This window comes from Rhea pennata, chromosome 2 (assembly GCF_028389875.1).
Source record: "Rhea pennata isolate bPtePen1 chromosome 2, bPtePen1.pri, whole genome shotgun sequence".
Classification (NCBI taxonomy): domain Eukaryota; kingdom Metazoa; phylum Chordata; class Aves; order Rheiformes; family Rheidae; genus Rhea; species Rhea pennata.
The window spans coordinates 124,729,114-124,754,183 of NC_084664.1; the positions used below are offsets into that span (position 1 = coordinate 124,729,114).

The window sequence follows — 25,070 nt, forward strand, 5'->3', positions numbered from 1 at the left end:
TTATCTACAAACCGAGGTCTGAACTAGCCATCCCCTCAAACAATGTTTTAGCATCATGAGTCTCTGCTCTGCTTGGTTGAGCACTAAGGAAATATAGAGGAGAAAGAGGAGGAGGAAAAAGAGGGAAGAAGAGTAAGAATACCTGTAACAGAGAAAAGCACAACAAATGGACCCTGTCTGATTCCCCTGCTTCTGATGTTTTCCACACCATTTGTCCCTTTCCTCCTTCCTAGCCTTCTCCCACCAGATCGCTTCCTCCCAGCCACTATTCCCATTCAGCTCTTGCTAGTACTCTGGTAACACCTTTTCTTTCCAAGGTACACAGCAGGTGTCTCTCCCAAACATATCACCTGTGGTACATTCCCCAGTTTAAGAATGACCTCAGCAGTCTGTGACATGGACTTTTTGGCAGAGGTCAGGGTGCACACACAACTATGTTCCTTAGGTCATATTAAGCAAATGGAAGAAATTATGTTAAGGAAGCAGTTAGTCTGAACAGTGAGACAACTCAAGGCAGACAACATTGTGGTTGATGTACAAAGAATACCAGGGATTCTTGTTCACAAACAGAGTGGTAGAGGATTAAAATCTGGATATATTTTGAATTATAGTGCCATCGTTTTCTTATTTCATAGATCTCTGTGTAGCATTTTTACATTTCTCATACAACTACCCAAGCTCCCTGTTATAGTGGCCTGTCACTACCTCATTGCACAACCTAGTTTTCTGCGTAGAGAACAGGAGAATACAGCCTGCTCTGGAGCGAAGCCCCTGAAATCCAGATCTGCTTTGATTGTGGTAGGGCTTCACTTCATCACTGGGCAGAGAGATGAAAATACTTGTTCCTGTGAAGGGGCTTCTTTAAATAGGCTGCTGTTCTATAAATCCTTAGCAGGGATAAATCCAAGTACTGCTGCGTGAAAGCCTGCTTTTGCATTTCTTCAGCTCACAAACCACTAGAGGCCACTACAGTCTAACTTGTTCCCTTTTGGGCATCCTGGGACAGGCTTACTTGAAAGCTGCAGCAGCATCTCATCCTGACAGTTAGAGCACTTACATGCCTCATGCAAAAGATATCTTTGGGATATCATAAAATAACGTTTAAATTCAGTGTTAATGGTGCAAGAACACTCAGATACCAGATGCTCTGGCAATCTTAGCAAATAAGGGCTCTGATTCCTCAGCGGAGCTCACCAGGTTTTATCTTCGGCCAGCACGATAGGTGGCACCAAAGAATCATCACCATGACTTGCCTTAAGAAAATTCCTTACTGTGATATAAGGGATAAGTTTTGCTATTATTATTACAGGAGCAATTATGTAGAGCCTGACTGCCAATTACAGGTGTACTCATTCATTATACACAGAGGTGAAAGCAAGAGGATATCAGTAAACCAACCCTCTGCCAGCCATTTCCCTCTCCATTCTCCGGAGCATCCAAGACACACTTACTTTGTGCATTAGGGTTTCTCAGGAACTGTCTTTGATTTTTTCTTTGGGTCCTGCTGGTTCGGTAGTCAGTGTCTCCGCAGTTGCAGTCCTTGTCTTTGCTGCCGTATCCCCGGGAGTGTATGCTGCGTGTTCTTTTTCTGATGGCAAGTATGTCACTAGGCACCTTACACTTGTGAATGCGAAGCTTGCCAGAAGCATCCTCTGTGCACTGCCACTTCTGTGAGAGAAGGAAACAAAGATGATTTCCCAACAGAGCTCCAAACTCCTGCTACTTTCAGATGGCTTGTAAAACATGAGAGGAAAAATTCTTTAAAATCTAAACAATTCCTTAAATAATGAACAGAGAAGGGAAATCTTTTAGCAAACTAAATTCACTCACATTCTTCTCAGCATCTCTCTCATCGTAGGCAAACATAAGCTTGAATGAAATCAGTGCAAATCTGTCTTAAAAAAATACAACCCAGCCAAAAAAGATATATAGATCAAGATCATCTAGACTAAACACATCTATGAAGGAAGCAAGTAAAAAGTCTTAATTTACCGACTCACAGGGTACAGCTGTCAAGGCTGTTTTCACCAACTATTTTTTTCTTTGAAAAAACAAACATTGTTTCTTTGTTCTGTGACTTGAAATTTCTAGCACGATTCGCGGGAAAAGAAAAAAATCCCTATAGATGAAGAAGAGCTGAGATTAGGTCAACTGCATGGTTTCTTGGAAAAGAGGAGGACAAATTGCCAGTATCATTTGTACAAAAATACAGAGAGCACTAACAGCAGGGAACTTCATTCCCTGCCAGAGGCCAGAGGTAGGGCCTGCAGCCTAACACATGCTCCCACAAACCACGCCACTCAGAAATGCAAACATTACTGTATTTTTTGTGTTTTATGTGAGAAGAAAGAAGCATGAGACCATAATAACAGCAAAAACATACTATGTCCACCCACTCTTATTGCACCCAACAGGTGTAATCAGTGTGTTAAATACTCCCAGAAAAGCGAGACGGGAAGAACTGTAGAGATAGTGGAGAAATAAATTAGCAGAGGCAAACTATTCAGGATACCTAGTTCTGCTGTTTGCATCAGACCTGGGATTAAAAAGAGGTGCAAGCTGGAAGGAGTACCTGTAAATGGCTTTGCATTTGTGCCGAGTATCAGAGCAAAGGAGGGAGGGCGAGAGGAAGCGGGGGGTCCCGCAGCTTGCCTGCACAACGCCTGTCTGACTCAATTAGCAACATCACTGAACCCAAATGGAAGATTCCCGGTGGATTTTTCCAGTGGATCCCACTGTCTTCACATTTCCAATGAGAAAGCGGCTGAGGCTTTAATTTCCCTTCCACACTGAACCATCTTAACAAAGCTAAAAGGAAGTGTTGGGTTTTACATGGATAGGTGCTGACAGCTCAGAGCTCCTTTGCCTGTGCTTAAAGCTTGCCATATTCAGCTTCTGAATGGTAGCTGGCGCTCACAGCACGGGACCAGGGTAAGCAGCCTGTGAGGTAAGCAGCCGTTGTAGTCTGAATAACAAAAGGGAGAACTAGAAATAGCTATGTTCATTTATAATTTTAATACAATTTGAAACGCTTAGCCGCAGTGGCCAGACTTTGTGTACAAAGCAACGAAGCAGTGCCGGGCAGCGCAGAGGACGCAGCTCGGTATCGGCAGCGTTGCTGGCATCTGGAACCCTTCAGCTCCAGCTTGAGCTAAGTTTGCCTGTACGGTGTCCTTCTCCATTTCCCAGGAGGGGTTGCATCTCTTTCTCTTCCCTCATTGATAACAGTAAGACAGCTAGATAGATACTGGTCCTAATGGAGTACCCACCGGGATTTTTGAAATAGAAGCCAATATCAGGGCAGATATATTCAAGTAAGTCTCTTCCACTAGCTCAAGGCTGACCCACAGCACCATAGGTGCACACTCTAGCCTAATCTGATCTAGAAGATGGGTCCTGCTCTCACAGATCTTGCCTGTGTATTGGCGCGGCTTTGATCGCAAAACAGCAATGCTCACACCTGACCGTATTCTGAGAAATCACACTTATGTCCAGGCTTTCTATGTAAGCATCAACAAGTAGAGGTATCTGAGAGCTATAACACTTTGCTAGATTTAATTCTGCAATATCATGCGCACTTTTCCTATAGTGGAAGAAGAAGAGAAGATCTTTATATTATAAGCACTGATTTCTTGTGTTTACTGGGTATGTTACACTTACACATTTATGGCACTAGCTTTTAATGGTACTCAGAAGTACCATTCCAAAGTAAAATAAGCATTTTCTCTGTCTAATGTTAATTATAATGACAGGTACTAACAGCTCTGGAAGTAGCTTCAATAGTCATCTAGATCATTTTCTAACAGTATTACGACTAACACTGAAACAAGACTGTCTGTGTCTAGTACGATAGTTCTCTATTTAAAACAGGGATTACATGTGATTTAGTTCCTTTTTTTTTTTTTTTTTTTACTTTAAAAAATATTGTTATAAAGATGCTTTAAAACTCTAAAATGGAATTTTTAGACTAACTGTCCTGAATCTCTGCCCAGGCCAATGCAATCATGAACGGATCATGCATTATGCAGTAAGTCATAATGGTCTCTCTTCTCATCTTAAGATCTATAAAATGCTTTAATGCACATAAAAGAATGTTCTGACTGATGTGCTGCCCCTTCCCCTCCTCTGTTTTCTACCTTTCTTCCCGCTATGAATACCAAACTGCTCTTGGAAATCTAGGATGTATTCGGTTAGGTTTCTGGGTCCTCAATCTCTCCATCAAGAAAAGAAAACATCAGCATATACACAAACTAAATGTATCTTCATTAAATTTTAAATTCTATAAGCTTCTTATTTCCCCCCTTTTTATTTTCCTTCCCCTAGTGATGTTTCACAAGACACCTAAGGTGATCTAGCCATTCGCTGTTGCCATAGAAATAAGGGACAGTCTCGTCCTCACCCTGCGTCTGGCTGCAGGCTCACTTCAGGGCTTCTGGGGTGATTTCTTCTCTCCCTCACTAAGAGGAGAAAGATCTAATTCAGAACAACAACAACAACAAAAAGCAAAGGGAGAGGAAAAGCAGGACCCTGCCGTTTGGCTGCAACACGATAATATCAGTCACGTTGTGCAGCATAACCTGCGTCTGTCTTTTTTCCTGTCGTTGACTCGCCTTTCCCTTCTTCCACCTCATTTTATCACCCTCCCTCCAGCAACTCTTTCGATCTCACCACTGTTCCCCTCTGCCCAGGTTTTCCTTCTGCCACAATTTAACTTCACAGAGGAAGCAAAGAGGGAAGGGCAAACTCAACACCCTGCACCAACGGGGCCCTGAAATCCCACGCCGAGAGCCAGTGTAACCGCACCGCGCGGTAACTACACCAGGGCTGCAATTTCCTCATCTTGAGCACTTTGTGCCACTGCCCTAAAATTAAATAAGTCTATTTCATTACGGAAAATAACCAAGGCGTAAAAAATATACATTCAGCGTGAATCATTGTGGTCTGCTGCACTGTAAATACCCACTTACGCAGGACTTCAAATCAGCATTGCTTAGCTAACAGACTGTGACAGCTTTGAGAGAGCTGCTGCTGCCTCATATACGAGGGAAATTAATTAGACAGTTCATGAAAGGTGTCTCGACAGTAGGCAAGCTAAAGGTTTCTATGAAGTGTAATCACGCTGCCTTTGCAGTAGGCACTTTAGTGTTAAATATCTTGTCAGATTTTATCACAAAGCTATGAAACCCTTAAAAAACATGCAGCCGGAAATATAACACAGATGCAATATTTTTACAGGTGCTTTTTCATTTTAGTAACGGATGCTTTTAAGACTAACTTTGAATATTGCTACTCAGCCTGGGGGATATTAAAATAAAGCATGAAAAGGAAAACTCTATGAATTTAAACGTCTGTAGGAGCTAATTTCTTTTTTCTTTTTCCTGTTTAAAAAGGTACGATTTCAGTTTAAAAATGGTTTAGATGAAAATACTGTGGCAGGCTGTATGTGCATACCACCTTACCAGGAATCAGCAGCACTGGCTGCGCGTCAGGGGACCTGGCGTGATAATACCAGTCGGGGGGGTCTGCTTTAGCACTGGGCTGCTGGAATAAGGAGCGTTCCTGCTCTCCCTGAGCTGTTCAAAGAGGCCCCGCCACGGAGCATATTGAAAAGCGCTCTGTAATTAGTCGGTTATGGTAAATAGCGCAGATCAGCAACAGTTTAATTCTGCTGAACCGGACCTGAATACTGAGAAATGTTTACGGGCTAAGGCCACGGCCCCTGCGCATTCCCGCACCGCCGTCGAGAGCCCTGCTCCCGCCTGAGGCTTCTAAGCGCTCCTAGAAGTACTAATTTGTGTTCTTATGCTGTGATGTTATTTGAAGATTGAAAGCAAAGTGCAACTGCTTTACAAGGACAGTGAGCCAGGTCCACTCAGGAGATGTGGAATTGCTTCACTTTTGTAGAGCAAAATTCACCCCCTCACGTTTAGGCACTACCCACCAGGGCAGGTCCCAGATTTTGCAACTCTCCTTTACAGCTGGACCAACTTCTGTTATATCACTCGCAGTTCTAAATTTTACTGATGTTAATATCTTCAAAAACAATTATTTATATACAGCCATACGCTGAGGAAGCATTCCTGAAAGTGCAATGGGTTAGTGATTCAACAGACAGGGAAGTATTTTGTCACATAAAAATTAACGTAATCTGGGGGGAATGTATGCAGAGACTAACTGTGTGTGTGAAAAACAGACAGTTAATACACAGATGGACAGAACTGAAGGAAAAAAGAAGGAAGAAATTAATCATTGAATAACAGAAAGAACTGGGTTAAAATTGGCGTTTCAAGCTACTTCACAGTGTTTAAGAAATGGAAGAAAGGGAAATTTGCCTTGCAAGTTTTCAGACTATACAATTTTGTGTCCTTGACATATAGGCATGATTGATTTCAAATGTCATAGTTATAGCATTTTCTAGTTTATAAAAAATGCATGGACTGCATTGTCAGTTCTAGAAGTGGAGGTACTTAGGTTGAGACATCAAATGTGTCACCTCCACAGTGCTCTCTACCAAATCCATTAGATCTTCTGTTCTTACAGGTCAACATAATACACTTCTCTGTTCATCCAATAAACATCCGCTCTCAGGTGCAAATAAATAGGAGTCAATGCCGCTCAATGATAAATTCAGTTATAAAAAGTCGTTCAGTTTTAAAAAGGAATACTGATTATAATCAGATTCCTAACGGGGGGCAGAAAACTTAATTTATACTATATTAAACTGGATACATTAGTATGGAAACTCTGCAAAAAGAGAACCACAAAGAAGTATTACAGACAGCGCTAAAAATGATTCTTGCTTATGCTGTGTTTTCTGTCTAAATAATTTTGGTATATAAAATTGCTTCAGATAGGTGCCATTATACCAAAAAATCTGTGTTAAGGAACACTCTTAAGATGGCACTAATAATGTTGAACATAGTCTTGTTTTGGAAGGGATGATATTGGTGAAATGAAGATCTTCCCAAACCGGAATATCTCTGGATTTTATCCAGAACTGAACCAGTGCTTCATATTAAGAATTGCTTAAACTTAAAGAATTGTCAAATCTGGAAAAAGCTGCCCTCTGTTGAATATGAAACTTAAATATTTAGGCTGAAATATCAAATATTTAGGCTGAAATATGAAATACCATGCTTTGAAGGATTATCTTTGGAGATAAAAGGAACTTATCTTCATGTGATAAGCAGGATGGTATTTTAACCAAGAATATAATGATTTCTGGCAATTCCTACGAAATCTTGAGCAATGGAGTTGCAGATGATGTTTCTGTCAGCTAGAAAGGATGAATCTGCAGTGTCTAAAGCCACCAGTAGCTGTAGGAGTTGTTCAAGGAAGCACTAGTTATGTACTTAGTTTTAAGCACATGCATGGTCTTGCACACATACGCAAGAAACTAAGCTTGTGTATAGGCACTCTGCTAAATTATGATTATGGAAAGATGGTGCCAATGGATGGATGGTAAAGAAGAGCCATCCTTGAACTGGTCTTCTGGTAGAAGACTTGATAAGATCAGCTGTCACTGCTTTCAACACAAATGAATGTTGTTACTACTAAGAATCAAAACGTTTTCCTTTCTCCCAGTAATCTGCACTGACCGGGTTGCTAATGCCTCTCTTCAGGAATGCCATAAGTAGCTCTGTTTGAATAGGTGCCATATGATATAAAATGGAGAAGGATGAGCCAAGGCAGCAGACAGCACGCGGAATACCCGTAGGGTAACGCTCCCTCGCATGTGCAGCCTTGGGGCCTTTCTAGTCCTGTAGTCGTCGGGGGGCTGCTCTGAAACCAGAGGATCAGTGAGTGATGCTTACATGCCATATCATAATTTTAGTTGGATTTTAGTGGGTGCTTGGGGTCTGGCTGTCACTTTCTGGCTAGCCATCTGACACTTCTACCCAGCTCTTACCGGCTTATGTGTTTTTATTCCTACTCTGCAGCTGGTCATAAAGCTGACCTTTACAAATGTATGGTCTGTGATATTTATTTTATGAGAGCATAGATACTTGAGCCAAACCAGACTACACCTAATAAGCCACATTCTAATTTCCTTTACAATATTATCTGTAAGTTGATTGATTGTGAGTGTTTTTTTAGCATTACAAATGGACAAGTTTTTGACCGAATGCTGATATGATAATGTGATAAAAGTGATATGAATAACAAAATTAAATTTTTCCACTAGAATTTAAAATGGCAAAGTATACATAAAAAGTAAGAGATATGCATAGAAAACATAACGTGCTTTTTGGATTAGAGCCAGAAGATTCTTGCACATTTACTGCAGAGCTGATGCTTGGGTTCAGCAACATGTCTCTGGTGACTACCTGTAAATCCTTAAATGACTATTAAACATGTTCAGACTTAATCTGACTAAAATCTCACTGTATGGTCTTCAGGCATATTTTCAGAACAGAGCCAAATCTGCAATGTTTCTTTAGGGCGGTTTGGGGATACGCTTGCTCGGGAGGAAATACAATATTCTGCTTCTCTAGAGCTGAGGTGCATTAAAAAAAGGAACAAAAATGGAGCTGGTGGCTGCAGTGCTGTATCTAGCTAGCTCCGTGTGAGTTCATGGGCATGCAAGTTATACCAACACACATAGCGCGAAGCATTTTTCCGTGCTGCCTGCTGCCAGCGCTCGGTTCAGCTGGCAGCCGGCGAACACTTCTTGCAAGTCTCAGCCCTTTGCCGTTCCCACGCTGGCAGGTAGCGCGGAGCAGATGGCAGGGGATGTGGGCCCGTAAAATAAACAGACCTGTGTCTGGGTTTGCTTGCTGAGTCATCCAACCTAAGAGCTGAATTTTTAAACACAGAGCTTCATAGTCCTCCTTTGGGGAGGAGGGATTCTCTGTGTGTGTGCATGTGTGCTGGGAAAAAAACCTTGAAATAAGATTATGTTTTTGCAACTTTTTAAAGAGGGTGAAAATCCATATTTTACTATGTATTTGAAACCTACTATAAATAATGGATTGAACAGTGTAGCAGAGACATCAGGCCTATCAGTCACAAGATCTCAAAAGGTAACTGCTACCTGGGAAACAGTATTTAGTCCCAGAAGTCAAAATTATTGCTCAGGAAAATTCCTATGACTCAGACAAGTGGAGAGAAAAAGAATAAATACTGATGTGGAGTATAAATGAAAAAACAGCTAAGTTGCTCTTGTTTGATATTTGCTAATTTCCTGGGTAAGAAGATGGAGTGAATTCAACAAAAGTAGCCTGCCACGGGATTTGAGCAGCTTGCCTCTAAACCTCCTGACCCAACATGTATTCTCATCTTAGCTTGTTTCGTTCATTAATTCTGAGAAATACTTGTTCACATGCTATTATTTTTGCTCGACAGCAGAATTAACAATATTTAATTAACAGTTTGCATGAATTGTTTCCTATTCTAAAGCAAAAGCATGGAAAAAATAGGTGATACAGAGGAAAAAATATTTCTATAATATGTATCTTATTGCAGTAAAGTTGAATGGGGAAATACATATCAATGAAATATCAAAAGCTGCAAACCACTTATGGTAGACAGAACATTGAAATTTTGAAATTGATTTCATTAATTAAATAACAGTGCTTTAACTACGCAATATTTTTTTCTTCCTTTTTTTTTTTTTGCATTTAATAGTTACTTATTAAACAAAATAAGTCAAAGCAATTATTTTTTTCTGAATACCACATCCTAGTACTAGTAGATCTCAGGATCACACCTCATTTTAGAATAGGAAAAAATAAATTTTCTTCTTTTTCAGCTCCCAGTTGTGTTCTCCATTTCAAATGAACCAGATATTGAACTAAAGTAAATTAAAATGAAGAATATGTTCTAAATGTGCTAGACAATATCAGTGTATTAATTCACCTAATGCTTATTTTTAGTTCTAGGTGCTTAACTGCAACTTCCCACAGACCAGTGACTTCATTCTTTAAAAATCTGTTGGCAATCACATGTTCTATGGTGATTTTAATTTAAATGATTGTAACTGTAATTGACTGGGGTTAATTTAAGATTTATTATAAGCCATCATAAGATAAAATTATGTTTTCTATAAAAATGCACCTATGTAATTGAAATTAAAGATACTAATTCTGAAATTAAAATTAAGAAATGCATAAAAATACAATCTCTTTCTGTTTTCCAAGAGATGCAAAATGGCTAGATGAAATCTGCTGGAGGAACCTCTCATTAAACTGTGATCCCTCATAGTGGATGACAGAATATCGTATGTTTTAAAGTAAAATGATTTCACCCATTAAATTTTAATTTTCTTTAAAAGGATTTCCTATATGGAAAAAAAGCCTGTGGGCATTTGTTTCACACTAAAATGCCTCAGGAAGTTTATGGTATTCCACTGTTCCTCTTCAAATTCGCACCCTTCTTATTTTATATCGACTTCCCTGTGAGTGCCCTGTGTGGACGACCCGTGGAGGAGAATTTGCACTTGCTTAGGTTAGCACTGCAGTGAAGGGGGTGGGAGAAGCAGGGTTCGTGCCTCACGGGCTGAGTGAGCAGAGAGGACACGTTAGCACTTCCAGTGATGCTCGGTTTGACTAGAGTCTCTGTAGGTGTGTTTAGCTTCTGTATTCCTGAAGCTTTCAGGATTTTAGAAGTACCAGGACCAATTTTAGTCTCTTTGTTTAAGAAAATAAAATATATACTGACGGTTAGGACTGAAATTTTGTCTTAAAAAATTAGTTCAACCCCATCCTTCGCTGAGCAGTAAGGACTGGCTGCTGGGCTCTAGGGAGCCAAAGGATCTGCTTCATTTGGAGGACACAGGGAGGATCTGTAGGTGGGAGGGCCGGTGCCAACTGTCATCACTGTTGCAAGCTACATCCAACTCAACACCTTGCCCTCACCTTTTGATCAAAGATGATTCACCAATATCAGCTGGAAAGACAAATCTACCGCAGCAGATTGGGAGTAGCACTGTGAGCAATGTTTCCTAGCACTTCAAGTGTGATATCTGGTCAGGACACTTAACCTTTTCTATTCACATGTGGAAAAGTAAAGTTATTCTAAACCTGGATTTTGGCATAAGAGCTAATAAATATAAGAAATAATTGCAAAGAAAATATTCTGGTGTTTAAAAACTAAACATTTTAGCGTCTAACAGTCTAAATGACTCCATTGATCCCCTTTAGTTTTTACAAAAATATTCAGTTTTTCAGATGTAACCTCTGTTTACAATGGCAGTGTTTGAACTCCTGAAAACTTTGCCCTTGGGTGAGACTGTGACATTGTATGTATCCTTTTAAAAGTGGCTATATTTAACGAGCATGTGTGAGGTGAGAACTGTGGCAAAGGATCTAAACGATGATGTGCCAGCCCAAACATACTCCTGTCCAATACGGGATTAACTAAGATTTACTGTAATGCTATGCCCTAATGAATGACAAGGAACAAGGTAGGGAAGGAGCATTGCTCTAAGTGAACAAGCTCTCCCGAGTGCCCTCCTGTTTGCTTTCCAGAGCTCTACCTGCTTTGGATAAAGCACCCTGGGTGGTTACGGATGGGAACTGAGCACAGTAAGGCTTTATATTCCCATTCAAAACAGTTCAGCAATATTTCGACACCAGGCCTACAGCCAGCTGCAGTGGCTGGATCAAACACCTGAGGGAAACACGCAGCGAGAAATCTCCTAACGCTCCTCAGGGGACGCGTGGTGGGACGGAGAGCGAGAGTGGCAGGGCAGCCTGCGCCTGTGCTGGGCGCTGCTACGGGAAAGGGCTGCAGCTCCTCAGTAAATTAATTTGCCTTGGTGTCATTATTATAGGTATAGTATTAATTCAGAACCAGTTAGACAGAATTTGGGGTCTGACTATTTTTTTCTGAGTTTAGTAACCCCCTGTAAAAGCATTACCGAGCTGCAGGTCTAATTACACTATTCAGGTATGGAATAACTTCTTTTTGTTGCTGATCAGTTAGACTTTTCTATCAGAACCTGGCATTCTACTGAAATCATAAAAGGCCACGAGAAGAAAAAGGAACACTTCTATGTAGGTATCACCACCCAATTCTTTACTGTGACCTTATATAGAAACCCCTTCTGAACAGTAGGACCTTTCTGTTGTATGTGTTTCAATAAACAATAAACCATGGTGATCACTAAGTGTGTTGTCCAGTTGTTCACCCCAGCAGGTGAAATAATGCTTAACCATAGCCTGACTAGTCTGGTTCAGTAATTCTGAACTAATCCAGTGAATGCCAGTTTATACTACTAAGAAAAGTTCTCTTCTTAATTCATAACTCTTACTGAACTATCTTGTATATTTGCTAATTTACTGAATTAAAGAAAGTAGTCATGTAATATTACTTTTGAATACAGGAGTTTAACTATAATCCCTGTATTGGAGGCAGTGCACTAAGGACCAGCCCTCCAAGGTCTTAAGGACTTTTGCTTAGAGTAATTTGTGTCTAGTTCTTCCTTGCTTTGAAAGTATTCAGAATACTCTTCTAGCTATACTGCAGGTACCATTTTCTTCAAATACTTTTTATGTCTTGTAAAAGATGCTTATTTCACTGTGGCACATACAGGATTGCAATTGTCTGCAGCTTACCTGTCCTGGTTGTTCACAGGCTGTTTGGTATCTTGCTTGCTGGCATAGTTCTTTTACTCTCTCATATTTTGGTAGTTGATTAGACTGCTGAGTGCTTTTGTTGGGTTCCTCCTTCTTGCGTAGAAATTTGCTTTAAAAAAAATAAAGTTGAATATTTTATATACATTCTTCTAAACTCTGGAGGTGATGAATTTAACAGGAAAAGTAAAGCTACTTGAAGATTTAATTTCTTGTAGAGAAAAAATCCCCAGATTCTGCTAGTGACCTTAATGACAGAAGTTCATGTAGTGAAGGAAAGATTCAGTTGATATGCAGAAAATTACTAAAAGAAAAATAAGGACTACTGAAAAAAGTCTAACTGACAGAATTCAGCATCATTCATACTAAAGTGTATTGTACGTTCTTTCATGAGGCAAGATGTGCTGAAAAGTCCAACAGAAAAGACTACAGGGCTTCCACACCAATTTAGCACTAAAGTGGCTATACCGAATATATCACAATGTGTCTTATAAGTATTATTCTGTAGTATGATACACAAGATTTCCATAATCTGTAAGTGCCACAGGGAAACTACTGAAAAATTTTTATCCAGAGAAAAATTTCACTGTGGTAATTCGCAAGACAAGAGAGACTAAAGTGGTATAATAGAAAAGAGGAGCAGCTACAGTCATAAATCTCATTTATGCACAAGCCTTTTCTTAGCTAGAACAAAAATGAGGAATGCTTCCCAACTGAGTTAGAAAATAGAAAACCAGCTGATAAGAGAATATTGCCCGGTTGGTTTTGAAACAGAGTGATAGAACTGGAAAGAAAATGAGAGAGATGATAACATGTGTGGTCATAAGTAAACGTTAGAGAAGTAGGACATATAGGCTAGAAAAGTTGCCAGAAAAGCATGATTTCAAACTTCTTTTGAGGGAGGATTTGGAAGGATAGCAACTTGCATAGCCAATGATGGGAAAGGAGGAAGTAAACCCAGCTTGCAAGTTTGCTTTCAAAATTTGTAGCTTCACTGACTGTGAAAAGAAAGGGGAGAGAGCAGAAAGGAAAGCATGCACGAGAGTGCTCCCAGCAGGCAGGTTGTCCCCAAACTCTCTCACCCCTAATAATTACCCTCTTTCCACCAGAAATGTGTCACGCCAAATTTTGGTCTTCCTGTTTGTTCGAAACCTAAAAGCAAGATAATAATAATGTTTACTGCTGGTGTCTGTGTATAGCACTGCCAGTGTTAACATTTTTTTTTTTAAAAAAAAAAAAAACACCTCTCTGATTATATATACCTGTTATTTTACAGATGTGCTATTTAAGACAGTCTTCAAAAGTGAAAGCTGTGATGGCTGGCCTGACACAGCTTACTTTCACAGAATCTCTTTTTCCACTCACTTTCAGTTTCCAACACTTTCAGTTGTCGATTTACTCAGGTGTTTGCTTCTGAACTGGCTAAAAAATAATGTGGTGACCCACCTGTTTCCTGGTCTCTCTAAGTCCAGAAGTTTTAGAACAGATTTGCCATCCATATCTGGAGGTGTGTCAAGTCCTGCAATATCCAGAATTGTTGGAGCAAGGTCAATATTCAGAACTATCTGAGGCACTCTGCAAATCAACAGAAAAGGTCACAGTTGTATTACGTGTTCGATATATAAGTCCTCACATTCTCTTAGAATTAGAATGGTAATTAATATTTACAAGGGCTTTGAAGATGGAAAGCTCTACAAAAGTGCTAAGATTGGAAATTCCCCTTTAGAGGGCTGTAACTTTGAGAATGACAGAGTAGGACTGTAGAATATTATCACACAGAAAAAGCTAAGCACAATGAAACAAGGAGGTGCAGTAGCCGCACTATTCTTCTCATGCTGTTCACAATGAGGGCATGAAGCCACCCATTCTGCTATACTAGAAGGTGAGTAGTAAAGATGATCACCTATTTTTTAAAAGCAAAGCCCAAAGCTGGACCACACAGGGCTATACATTATACAATTTTTCTCATCTACATCATAACTTATTAACAGTAGGTTAAGTGAAAGACATGCCTTTTTTTAAGAGTCATTACGCTGCAATAATAGGGCATCCTTTATGAAATGAAGCTATACAGTGACATCTACATGGACTCAGAAATATTTTGCATTAGGTTCAACAGCTGTGCTATGGACACAAGAGAACATACACTGATCCCGGCTCTACGCTTGGACCACGAATAAAGAAAGGAACTCGAATATCAAAGTCATATGGCATTGACTTCCCCTTGACCAGTCCAAACTGCCCAATGTGGTAACCATGGTCAGCAGTGTAAATAACGTAGGTATTCTCCAATTCTCCCGTCTCCACAAGCATTTGGTATAACTGAAATATAGCATAGGAAAAACTCTGAATTAAATGTAGCAAAACTTTTGTTGTGCATAATTATGTTAACTATTATTTTACTGCCTTAGGTACACGGATCCAAACATGGCATCGATGAAGTTGATGAAACAGACATTCTGCAGATAGACATTTATACATAGTGCCTTGACTGTGCAGCTAAAAATTCAACTTACAAGTTGAATTCACATTTGACAGAGAAGAATTTGCTTTGGGGAAAGAGAGAGGGTCCAGGAAATGTTAACATAAAAATATGGTGCTACCAATGTAGTTGCATTAGTACATCCATAAGTTGATGTAAACTCAAATGTAGCTTGGGAAAAATGTCTGCTACAACTTTAGAGCAAATGGTTTACTGTGTTAGTCTACGGCTTTCTCGTTCCCTACCATTGTGGGCTTGGGAAAAGGCTGTACATTTTTATTAAAGTTTAAAGAAATCTCTCTGGGGGACAATCTTTGGTCATGGAGCTTGATTCTTGAACAAAAAGTCAGGCAAACTACACCTAATACTTTATATATCACATTACCTATAATTAGCTGTATACGGCATCACCCAGCTCCTGCAAACACTAGCAGACAGACACCAGAGTTTTTGGTCAGTGTTGCTGTGATTTGCCAGTACCCAAATTTTAGCTGAAAGATGAATTGTGAAAGGAGTATGGGAAATGAATGAGAGTTGTCATGTGTGTGCACATGTGTGCCCCTGCGTGTATCCATGTGTACAAGTAGGTGATGCATCTTTTCTTAACTTCAGGTTTTATATTGGGCTCAGTGATTTCCCCCCCTTTTTTTTTCTAAAAAAAAAAATAGTTTATTCACCCACCAGTTGAAAGCAACAAGCTTTGAAAAAACTGCAAGGAACTTGGCACAACATTATAGAGAATTTATGTATGCTGGGGATATCTGGAGCAATTCTGCAGCATTCCCAGGCTGCGGTTGGTAAAGGTGAGGAAAGAATCTGTTTCTCAATACGTGAGTTTGTTGCAGACTAATAAGAACATATTCACAGTAGTTTCTTGAACTTACTCTTTCCATAGAGTCATCAACTGACATCAGAGTCTGAAGTCTTTTGCGTTGCAAGACATTTGTAAACTCCATGTGGATAGGCAACATGGGCCCAGTGTACTGCATGATCCAGTGCTTATCCATGTTTGGTGCGTAGTTATAGCTGGGGGTGCTGGGAGGAAAAGAAAGGAACTGAGAAATTACGCAGTATCACAGGCATTGGAGGAACATGAGAATTTCTCCAATAACCAGTTAAATGACATATTCCACATGGTATCTGGTATTCCTGGCATAAAATATCAATAAACTTCACTTTGTTCACTTCCGAACATCATTGATTCATTCATTACTTTCTCAAAACTACCTGCTTTTTGAGCTTTCCTTCAGGCTCCAAGACCACTACCAAAACCATGCTAATATTTGGGATATGTCAAAATATATTTCTTAAAAGAGTTTGTAATACTTAAATAGGTCTATCTGAGTGAGACAAAATCTCTAACTTCATAAAGCATCCCATACAGATAACTGAAAAGATAACAGAAACCAGAGATCAAAGATGATTATTTCCAATTAGCATTAATGTGACTTGACCTGATGCTTCCAGTGGAGCTATTACCCCTATATTAACACAAGTATAATGAGATTCATAAGAAAGATATTTGCCCACAGGATAAAGAAGTGTAGCAATCAGTACTAAGGTAAGAACAGCTCCAGTTACTAGTTTTTAAGATCCCCCAAAGAGTGAAAGCATTGATTTATTTTTCTTCTCGGATTCCAAAGCCAAATACAGGCATTGTCAGGATCCTGAGTGCAGTCACCTTCGTGGGCTTGGCTGCCTGTGCTCAAGGTCCCTACTGCATTTTTGTGGCCTTGAATGAGAGAACTGGGTGAGAAAGCACTGTGGCCAGTCTCCATTCACTCTGGACTGTTTTTGAGCTCCATCACTCACTGTGGTCCTATGTTTGAGTGATGCCTGTGCCTGACCACGTGCCTCGCTGGTGGACCTGCCCCATCCTACAGACTCATGTATGACCCTGGTCTGAGGCTGAAGGAAAAGTATTGCAAGAAATGTGCATGTAAATTTGCCATAGACATATGCATGGTACAAAAGCTCTCCATTAATCTTGTTTTTGTATTTGGTCTGCATGACAACTAAAAGGTGAAGAGAAATTGAATAAAATTCATATCCTGCAATTGTTTCAAGAATGTATGACCATGTTTCTTCCTTACCATTTGCAGAATCTGATAGTTCATTATAATAAACTAATGGAGTCTGCAGTTTGGTTGGAAAGCATTATTGAGAATTTAGGTAGAATTTGAAAAGTACATCTCTAGGACACACAGCTAGCTCTGACTAACCTACTTAATTGTAAGTATCAAGGTAAAATAGCACTGAGATGGTGATATTGTAATGTCATTTCTCAACATTTTCATTGTGACTAAGGGCAAGAAAGTTTAGCTCCTTACTAAGCAAAGACAAACTTAAAGTAGAATTCCTTTTCTGCAGAAAATTCTTTTATTTCAGTGTGAGAAGTCAAAATGTTGATATTTCCCATGGTAGAAAAAGCCTGATTTTTTTTAAAGGAATCTCCATGTTGTCTCAAATTTAATGAAACTGAGCCCAGGAGCACAAGCCCCTAGGTTCTTGGCTACCCAGCAGCCCTGGCAGATGGAAGAGCAGAGCTAGAAATCTAGAAGAAGTAGGTCTTGGGAGCTTGGTCACCAATTAGGTATTAGACAAGCTGTTAGAAAACAAAGTAATTCCCAGTGGAAACCTTCCTCTGTTTCTTCGTAAGTTTGTCAAACTAGCAGCTATTCTCCTATGGGAGGGCTCAGTTTTGATGAATCAGCATTTCCAGTAAAATGTTGTGTCTTCTCCTCGCCGCACTCCTCCCCCAGCAAACTCTTGAGTGCCCCTGCTGCAGAGAGATGAGGTGACTGTGAGCCCCGCTCAGTCGGCAGCACAGTGACAGCCCGTGGCTGCGCCAGGAAGGAGAGCCAGCTGCTGAAATAGTCGCAGGTCTTGTGTTCCCAGGCCGTTGTCAGAAGCCTCCTCCACCTAATGGATAGGCTTTAAAAGCAGCACTCAAGGGTTTAGCAGCGCAGCTAAAATCTTTCACAGACACTTTCCAAATGCATTTTGAATTTCTGGGTGAGAAGTGCAGTAGCCAGAGAGTGAACAGAATTTTCTTCTCAGACAATTCAGGGAACAGTACTTTTTCTGAAATATCTAATGGCTAATGGAGAAATATGAAAGAGGAGGGTCCTAAATAGAGTAAAAGGGAAGAAAGAGAGAGAGCTCAGAAAGCCCCGTGGCTTGTCTGTGTTCCTTCTGCATCCTTGTTTGAGCTCCTCACAGAAACCCACCAGCAGAGCCCTGCTTGCCAGGCACAAAGCTCCAGAACATAGATCTGACATTGTCCTCAGATCTGCCTACCTTTTTTTACATGAGTGAATTCTGGGAATAATATTGCTGATTTCTGAGCACCTTTCCAGAAGCAGAGACCTCTTCCATGTCAGTGATAACCTTTTATTATAACACTTTTGTCTTGAAGCAGTTGGAGATATTAGCTAAATGTTCAGCAATTACAAGCCTTTGAAAGTCACCACAGTGAGACATCTAGCACTGTCTCTACTCCTCAGTTTTGGTGAAAGGCTTTTGCTTTGTATTGCAAAGTACCACTATAAAGAAATTCAGATACCCACATTTCTACCATTCCTCTCAGCACTAGGAATATTGATTTGAAGAGATGTCCAGTGTCTTCTATCCCCTTGGCTCTGCCACAGACCCTACCTTGTTTAATAGTTAATAGCACATTAGTTGATCCATGATTAGCAGATGGTGTCTGGTACCTTAATTATTCTCAAGTTGTGCAGAGCATCGAAGTCTGACAAGGAGCTACTGCTCTCTTGTCCATTGGTCTTTTCTGGACTGCGGCTGCACAGCTCAGGTGCTACCTCAAAGCAGAGTTTCTCACTTCAAGAACATTCACACCAGTTGGTCAGCAAATAGCAAAGTGTATTAACTTCTGAATGTGTGCCTGGAGACTCAGTGAGGATTCATTTTAAATTTTACAAAAATAGGCAGCATGAAAAAATAACTCTCCTTCATTTAGGTAGGTTCAAAATTTTTGGCAATGTACTACAACAATATTAAATCTGTAGAGAGGGTAAAGACTGAAATAGTAAATGATTGCTCTGTTAGCAAGGTATATTACTGGTCATTTATGACCAATAGGCTGTACTCACTGAGGCAAATTTGGAACCCTTGGTTGTTCACTTATGTTTCTCCAGAACATACTGTGCAAAACATGCTGTGTGGAGACTCCATGTTAGATTTGTTGTGGTATTGTGCAGGACATTGGAAGATGTCAGATTCATAAAATTTCAAATTGATTTCCCTAGTTTAACCAACAAAAAAATCCCCCAAATTCTTAAAAATAACATATGCTGAACCCAGTCAGGCACTTTCTCATAATCACTCTCTGATGAGAAATCTTGCATCCCAGGAAAACCTTGAGATCCTATAAGCATTTCCTAGTGAATAAATTTACAGATCAGTCATCCCATGTGTACATTTGCAAAACCAAAATGATAGTTTAGCCTTCTCTATCCTTAGATTACAGTTTCCTCAGGAAAGGGATGACTTTTGTGATTTAAATTCTGTTAGCACTTAATGTCTTTACATAAATGTATATTGTGTTATTAGCACTACATCATGGAAACTGAATTCATCGCCTATTTACCACCTGTTAAACTGTAAGAGGCAAGCACAGAGTGGTGATAACCAAGTGTTCTGTAAGTTATGGGAGGAGTAAATATTTATATGTATAAGTGCACTTTTCTGTTTTAAAAAAATTAGCATGAAATCTATCACTAATTTATATCTAAGCATCGGTTCAAATAACTACTTAAAATCATACATTTTTAATTTAGCAAGGAAAGGAATTATATAGGCATTCAGCTTTGTGGCCTGAATCCAAGAGGCTTAAGTAACTTTCAGTTACATGAACAATATGCATTTCATATCACACATTGTACTTGCTCTCTCTGACAACACATTTACAATTCTTTTATATTTAATTTTGAAGTTTAAAGTAAAGAATGCATCTTATTTAACTTTTAAGGTCTTTCACTAACTCTAGGGTAGACAAGAAATTAAGAAAAAGCAATAGTTGCTTGTACTTGAAGACAGTGCTCAAATAACAAGGCACTCAGAAATGAATTACATTAACTTCCACTAATAACTGAATTACCTTTTGTGTGAAAATAAATGCAATAAAGTCGTTCTACAAATCATTATCACAAAAAGACATTTTACAAATCCAAGGGGAAAACAGGAGATTCAGCATGGTTAATGCTCTTTATATGGTTGTGGTATCTGCATGGAAAAAAAAATGACTGAGTACCATCTTTCTTTAATAAAAATAAGAGTCAACAACATTTGAAAATAATACCTACAGTAAAACTCATTGTGAAAAATCTATATCAGTACAAAATTGGCACCTGCATTATTATTTAAAATATGAGTAGCAAAGATCACATAAGTAGTCATGTCTCTTCAAAAAAGAGTAAATAATAGAAAGAACTGAATAATTTGTTTCCAGGGAATGTAGACTTCCAGGTGTAGAAACTGTTCTTGGAAAGCAGGCAGTCATGGTTTTGGGCAAGCTTAAGAGTCAAGAACACTCAACTGATGGCATAGTTGCTACTAAGATGATTTAAGCTGATTTTCCCTGTTCTATTTTTGGGCCTACTTTTATCATCTTTTAAAAGTGGATTCAAGACTATTTATGTAGCTGAGAATGTGATGCATGAAGTTTTGACTCCTAAAGCATAACATAACTGATATTCTTCAGGATAAAATAGAAAAAAGTTGTTATCCATTAAATATAATGCCTTTCTATTTCAGAAAAAAAGAAAGGATTTGTTGCTGCTGTAGAAGTTCCTCTTGCAACAAAACTCTGATTATTGTATTTCTACATGACACTATTTCTTCTATTTAAAGTCCCACCTCTAATGATATGTGAGATGCATGATTTTGATCATTTGCCTCTAAGTAGCCAATCCAGGTAGGTCTCAGGCTAGCAGTGACAAGAAACACAAACATGTCAAGATTTGTTTCGGATGCGCATGTATGATCCCCTCTAATAAGTGTCCGCATTATAGGAGAGGCCATCATAACTAGCAGATGTTTGAGACTCAGCTTCAGTGACTACTGGGCACCCTGAACATGCAACTTACATCTCATACATCAAGGACCATTTCCATTTTATCACATCATTTTGGAAACCATTCTGTTCTCTGGAACCGTTTCTAACTGTTTCATCTAAGATATTTAGCCTGATAATAGGACTGCTTCTAGGTAATTGTCAAATCTTGTTGTCAGTCCTCTGCCAACCTAAGCATCTTTTAGTCAGCAAGAAGTGTTTCAGATTTCCATTTTTCACACTCTTCAGTAACCCTGCTTCCTGCAGATTTTTGCTTCTGATGTTTGTTTACTTTACAGCTTATAAACAGTTTAGGCCTGATTCACAGTTTCCCAAGACTGTTTCACACTGCAAGGTAAAGGGAAGCTAAAGTGCCAGAGGCCATAAGCATAACTGAGAATGGAGACTTCCATTAGAGCACACTTTAAATCAAAACTTTCCTCCTCCGTTGCGTGATGGAACAAGCTTCTACCATAACAGCTGCCAGGGTTATGATAGAAGAGCCATCTCTTGTGTCACAACTTCATATTTAACAACAGAGTTTCCAAAGGTCTCGCAACCCCTACAGATGATGTTCATAACCGCAGCAAAAGTCTTCCGGCATTAATGTGTTGCTTTCATTCAGTACATCTTCTCCAGTCCCAGTATCTTCCATGGAAATAATCTTTGGGCATAGCTAATATAGCTGTATTGATATGGCTTACTCTCAAAAAATATATCACTCATTGTGCTGATAGCCAGGAGCCAGCAGCTAAATTTTTGGAAATACTTTTAACTGACGGAAATAGGAACCATTCTGAAGAGAGAAGAGTTGGGGGAGGTGGGATGGAGCATGGACACTTAGAGAGTGTCTACTGCTTCCAGCATGATATAGTTTATGTTTCACATTAAACTGGAGCTTTTGAGAATTAACAGGGATCATTTAAAATTAATGACTTAACTGTGAATGTCTCATTATTTTTCTTGTCTTTGTAAGACTTTTCATGCCACTCCAGAAGGCTATCTGTACTCAAAGAGGAACACATTACAAGGCAGAAATGGGATGTGAGTCTTTCTTTTCTTTTGGGTTTTGACATATTTTTCATGAATATTTTGGACAATCCTGCTGCATCCATTTGAAAGTGGGAAAAAAAGAAACCCAGACACTAACATTTCAGATATTGAAGGCAGAACTCTGCTTGAAGTGGAGTATTTCCTTCAGTAGTGACTGTCCTCTGCATACATGCAAGTGGAAAATTTTTTCTAATCAAACTTCTGGGATTTTTTTAAATTTATAAAGGCAGTATTTCAATCAAATGATAGGCATTTTACCAGCAAAGAATGTCAAATAATTTAAGGCTCTGCCTCAGCTACTGTCACTTTAAGCAAAACTTCCTCTCACATGTGGTTGACATGCTATCTTAATTCTTGGTTTGTAGGTATAACCTTCCAACTCAGTTTGTAAAGCCAGCAAGCAGCTTTTGACCTGGTTTCCCTTCTTTGTTGGAGGTAGGCGTTACAGTAACATGATATAGCAACTGCATTTTTAAAAACAAAATCCAAGGTCAGATGGTTGTCACCCAAGGTCAGAAAAAGAGGTTCAAATGGTGCTTGACCACCAAGGAAGAAAACTTAAGAGTTAAACGTTCAAGTTACACAAACCTTGGCAGGAGAGATTTTATTGTTGTCACACTGTTTTCACACAGAGCATCAAATATTTCTGTGAAAACTTAACTTGTATCTTTTAGTCAGAGCATGTTGCTAATGCTTTTTGCTAGAGAAATCAGCTATTTGGTAGCCTCAGCCACCCAGTTTGGCAGTTTGTCTTCAATTTGTCTCGTTTCTTAGTCTGCAGACTGAACTCTAACCTATGCGTCAGTCACTGCAAGAAGAAATACAAAACAATCTCACAAGTCTCGAGGTAGCTAGAGAAGGAACTCTTTGCAAGAAGGTTGCCAAAAAACCAACCGCATCAGAAGATGGCAAGAGGCACAGCTGATTCTGATATTCTGAGTTACTTCACAACTAGCTTACCAGAGCAGGGTATTTAGATTTCAGGAGTCCATGCAAATGAAAAACAATTTACAGAAGTACTCAAAGAATAATAAGTCTACAAATAGCTAATAAGAATCTTCACTTGATTTTTCCAGGTGACATGCAACTCTTATAAAATTGAGAGATTTTTAAACTTTTGTTTAAAACTAATGTAATCCATTGGTTCTAGCAGCACAAGCTAGAAAAAAAGGGGCAGAACATACCAAAGCAGTAGAAAGTGTCAGGCACATGATAAACAGAAGCAAGTTCCTACAAGCACTGTTTTATCAGAAGACAGCTAGCATGGAGCCTAAAATGAGTTGCATTGGCCTGGAGAGAGGTAGCGAAAGACATGATGATTCAGTGCTTTTCTTCAGACACAGCCCCCACAGCTAAACTGACACAGTATGAAGCCTACCCTCCTCTCAGATGAATTGTCCCCAGCAAACAGAACAGCTTGCCCAAGGCTGGACAATCTGTCCCATTAAACGGCAAGCAATCTGTTGACCAGAGTGAGAACAAATAGATTAAAACTCTCTTGCTACAAAAGAGGTGATTGATATGGGAGAGGTCTATTAAATTTGATATAGAGACTACTCCTCATTTCTCACAGGGCTGGAAGGAGGAAATACCCAGTGACAGAATCAAATCACAGGTTTAAAGAAAAAAGGTTTGAGCACACAACACAGACTGAAAATGTGGGACCCACTGCCACAGGACGGTGTGGCTGCCAAGGGCCAAGAGACTTCAAAAAGAAATCAGACTGACTCAAAGAAAATGGGACGCAATGGCCTAGCAGCTCCACCTAAACCAATGATTTCCAGAAGTTGGAAGAGCAGGCAAAAGGAAGATCTCTGGACTTTTTCTTATGCACTCCCTGCTGCTTCCTGCTGGAGCTTATAACACAGTGTACTGAACTAGCAAGCTCTTATTACAGCCTAGAATGGCAGTTTTTATGTTAAGTGTATCTAACTTTACTTTTGGACAAAATAAGGTAATGTTAATTCTTTAGGGTGAACCAGTTTCCTATTCAAACAAATATTTACAAAATAAAGTAACAATCCCATTGCTTCTGTATACAGGTAGGAATTACTCCAAATACCTAAGTAGCTATGAAACATTGATGACTGGTTGCATTTCTTGCAATAGCTAGCATCTCAAGAATGTGAAAATGTAGAGAACATAAAATAAGAAAAATATAGGTAACAACATAATGTCAGGGAAAGTAGCGTATCTTGAAAGCACTAGCCAATAGTAGGACAAAAAACCCTACAGACTAAATAGGTATTTAACCACGTGCCATGAATAACAAATTTCTTTCTGGCCCTAGTTAGTGATCAGTTTATGCATGATAGCTGTTGCTACTCCTTGCGATTTTTAATGTAGCTACAAATAACATACTTGAGTGTGAGCAAGTGCCAAGTGTCCAAAATGCAATTGGTAGACCATAGAGATTTTCAACAGTATGATAGAGCTGATTTCTCGTTATTTCCAGCTGATTTCTCGTTATAAATTAACATAGAATCCAGCCAATATATTTTATTAAGATTTTCTATGTGGTAGGAGGCACAAAGGCAATGTTAAATCAGGAATGGGAAGACTAGTCCACACACCCATGATGAATAGATGCGCAGTGGTAAGCTTCCTTAACACTTCACTATGAGGAAAAGGACACAGAGCATCTGAGGTATTGAGTAAGATGTAGAATTCAGGACTATCCTCTACTTTTCACCTAAAGCTCACCTCAGTTTTATAGACAAAATTAAAGTTTTTCATTATAGCAGTATAACCAATAGAGAAAATTAAGCATGTTATTTAAAAATGTGTATTGATAGACTCTTTGGGAATCTGCCTGTATCTAGCCTGCAAACAAATCTAGTGCACTCAAAGGCTACAAAAAGATGTTTTTACTCTCAGTGCATTTGCT

The 25,070-nt window shown here is 39.3% G+C and overlaps 1 protein-coding gene across 8 annotated transcripts in view; it reads right to left on the bottom strand.

Moving 5' to 3' along the window:
* SULF1 (sulfatase 1) overlaps window positions 1-25,070 on the bottom strand; it is a 125,271-nt gene that overhangs the window by 18,048 nt on the left and 82,153 nt on the right. For all 8 annotated transcript variants that reach the window (XM_062570301.1, XM_062570300.1, XM_062570298.1 and 5 more), the window contains 6 exons: window positions 15,942-16,092; window positions 14,722-14,897; window positions 14,022-14,150; window positions 13,671-13,727; window positions 12,558-12,687; window positions 1,452-1,668 (listed from right to left, as the gene is read on the bottom strand). In XM_062570301.1, coding sequence (XP_062426285.1) covers window positions 1,452-1,668; window positions 12,558-12,687; window positions 13,671-13,727; window positions 14,022-14,150; window positions 14,722-14,897; window positions 15,942-16,092 — 860 coding nt within the window. The remainder of the gene's footprint in view (window positions 1-1,451; window positions 1,669-12,557; window positions 12,688-13,670; window positions 13,728-14,021; window positions 14,151-14,721; window positions 14,898-15,941; window positions 16,093-25,070) is intronic.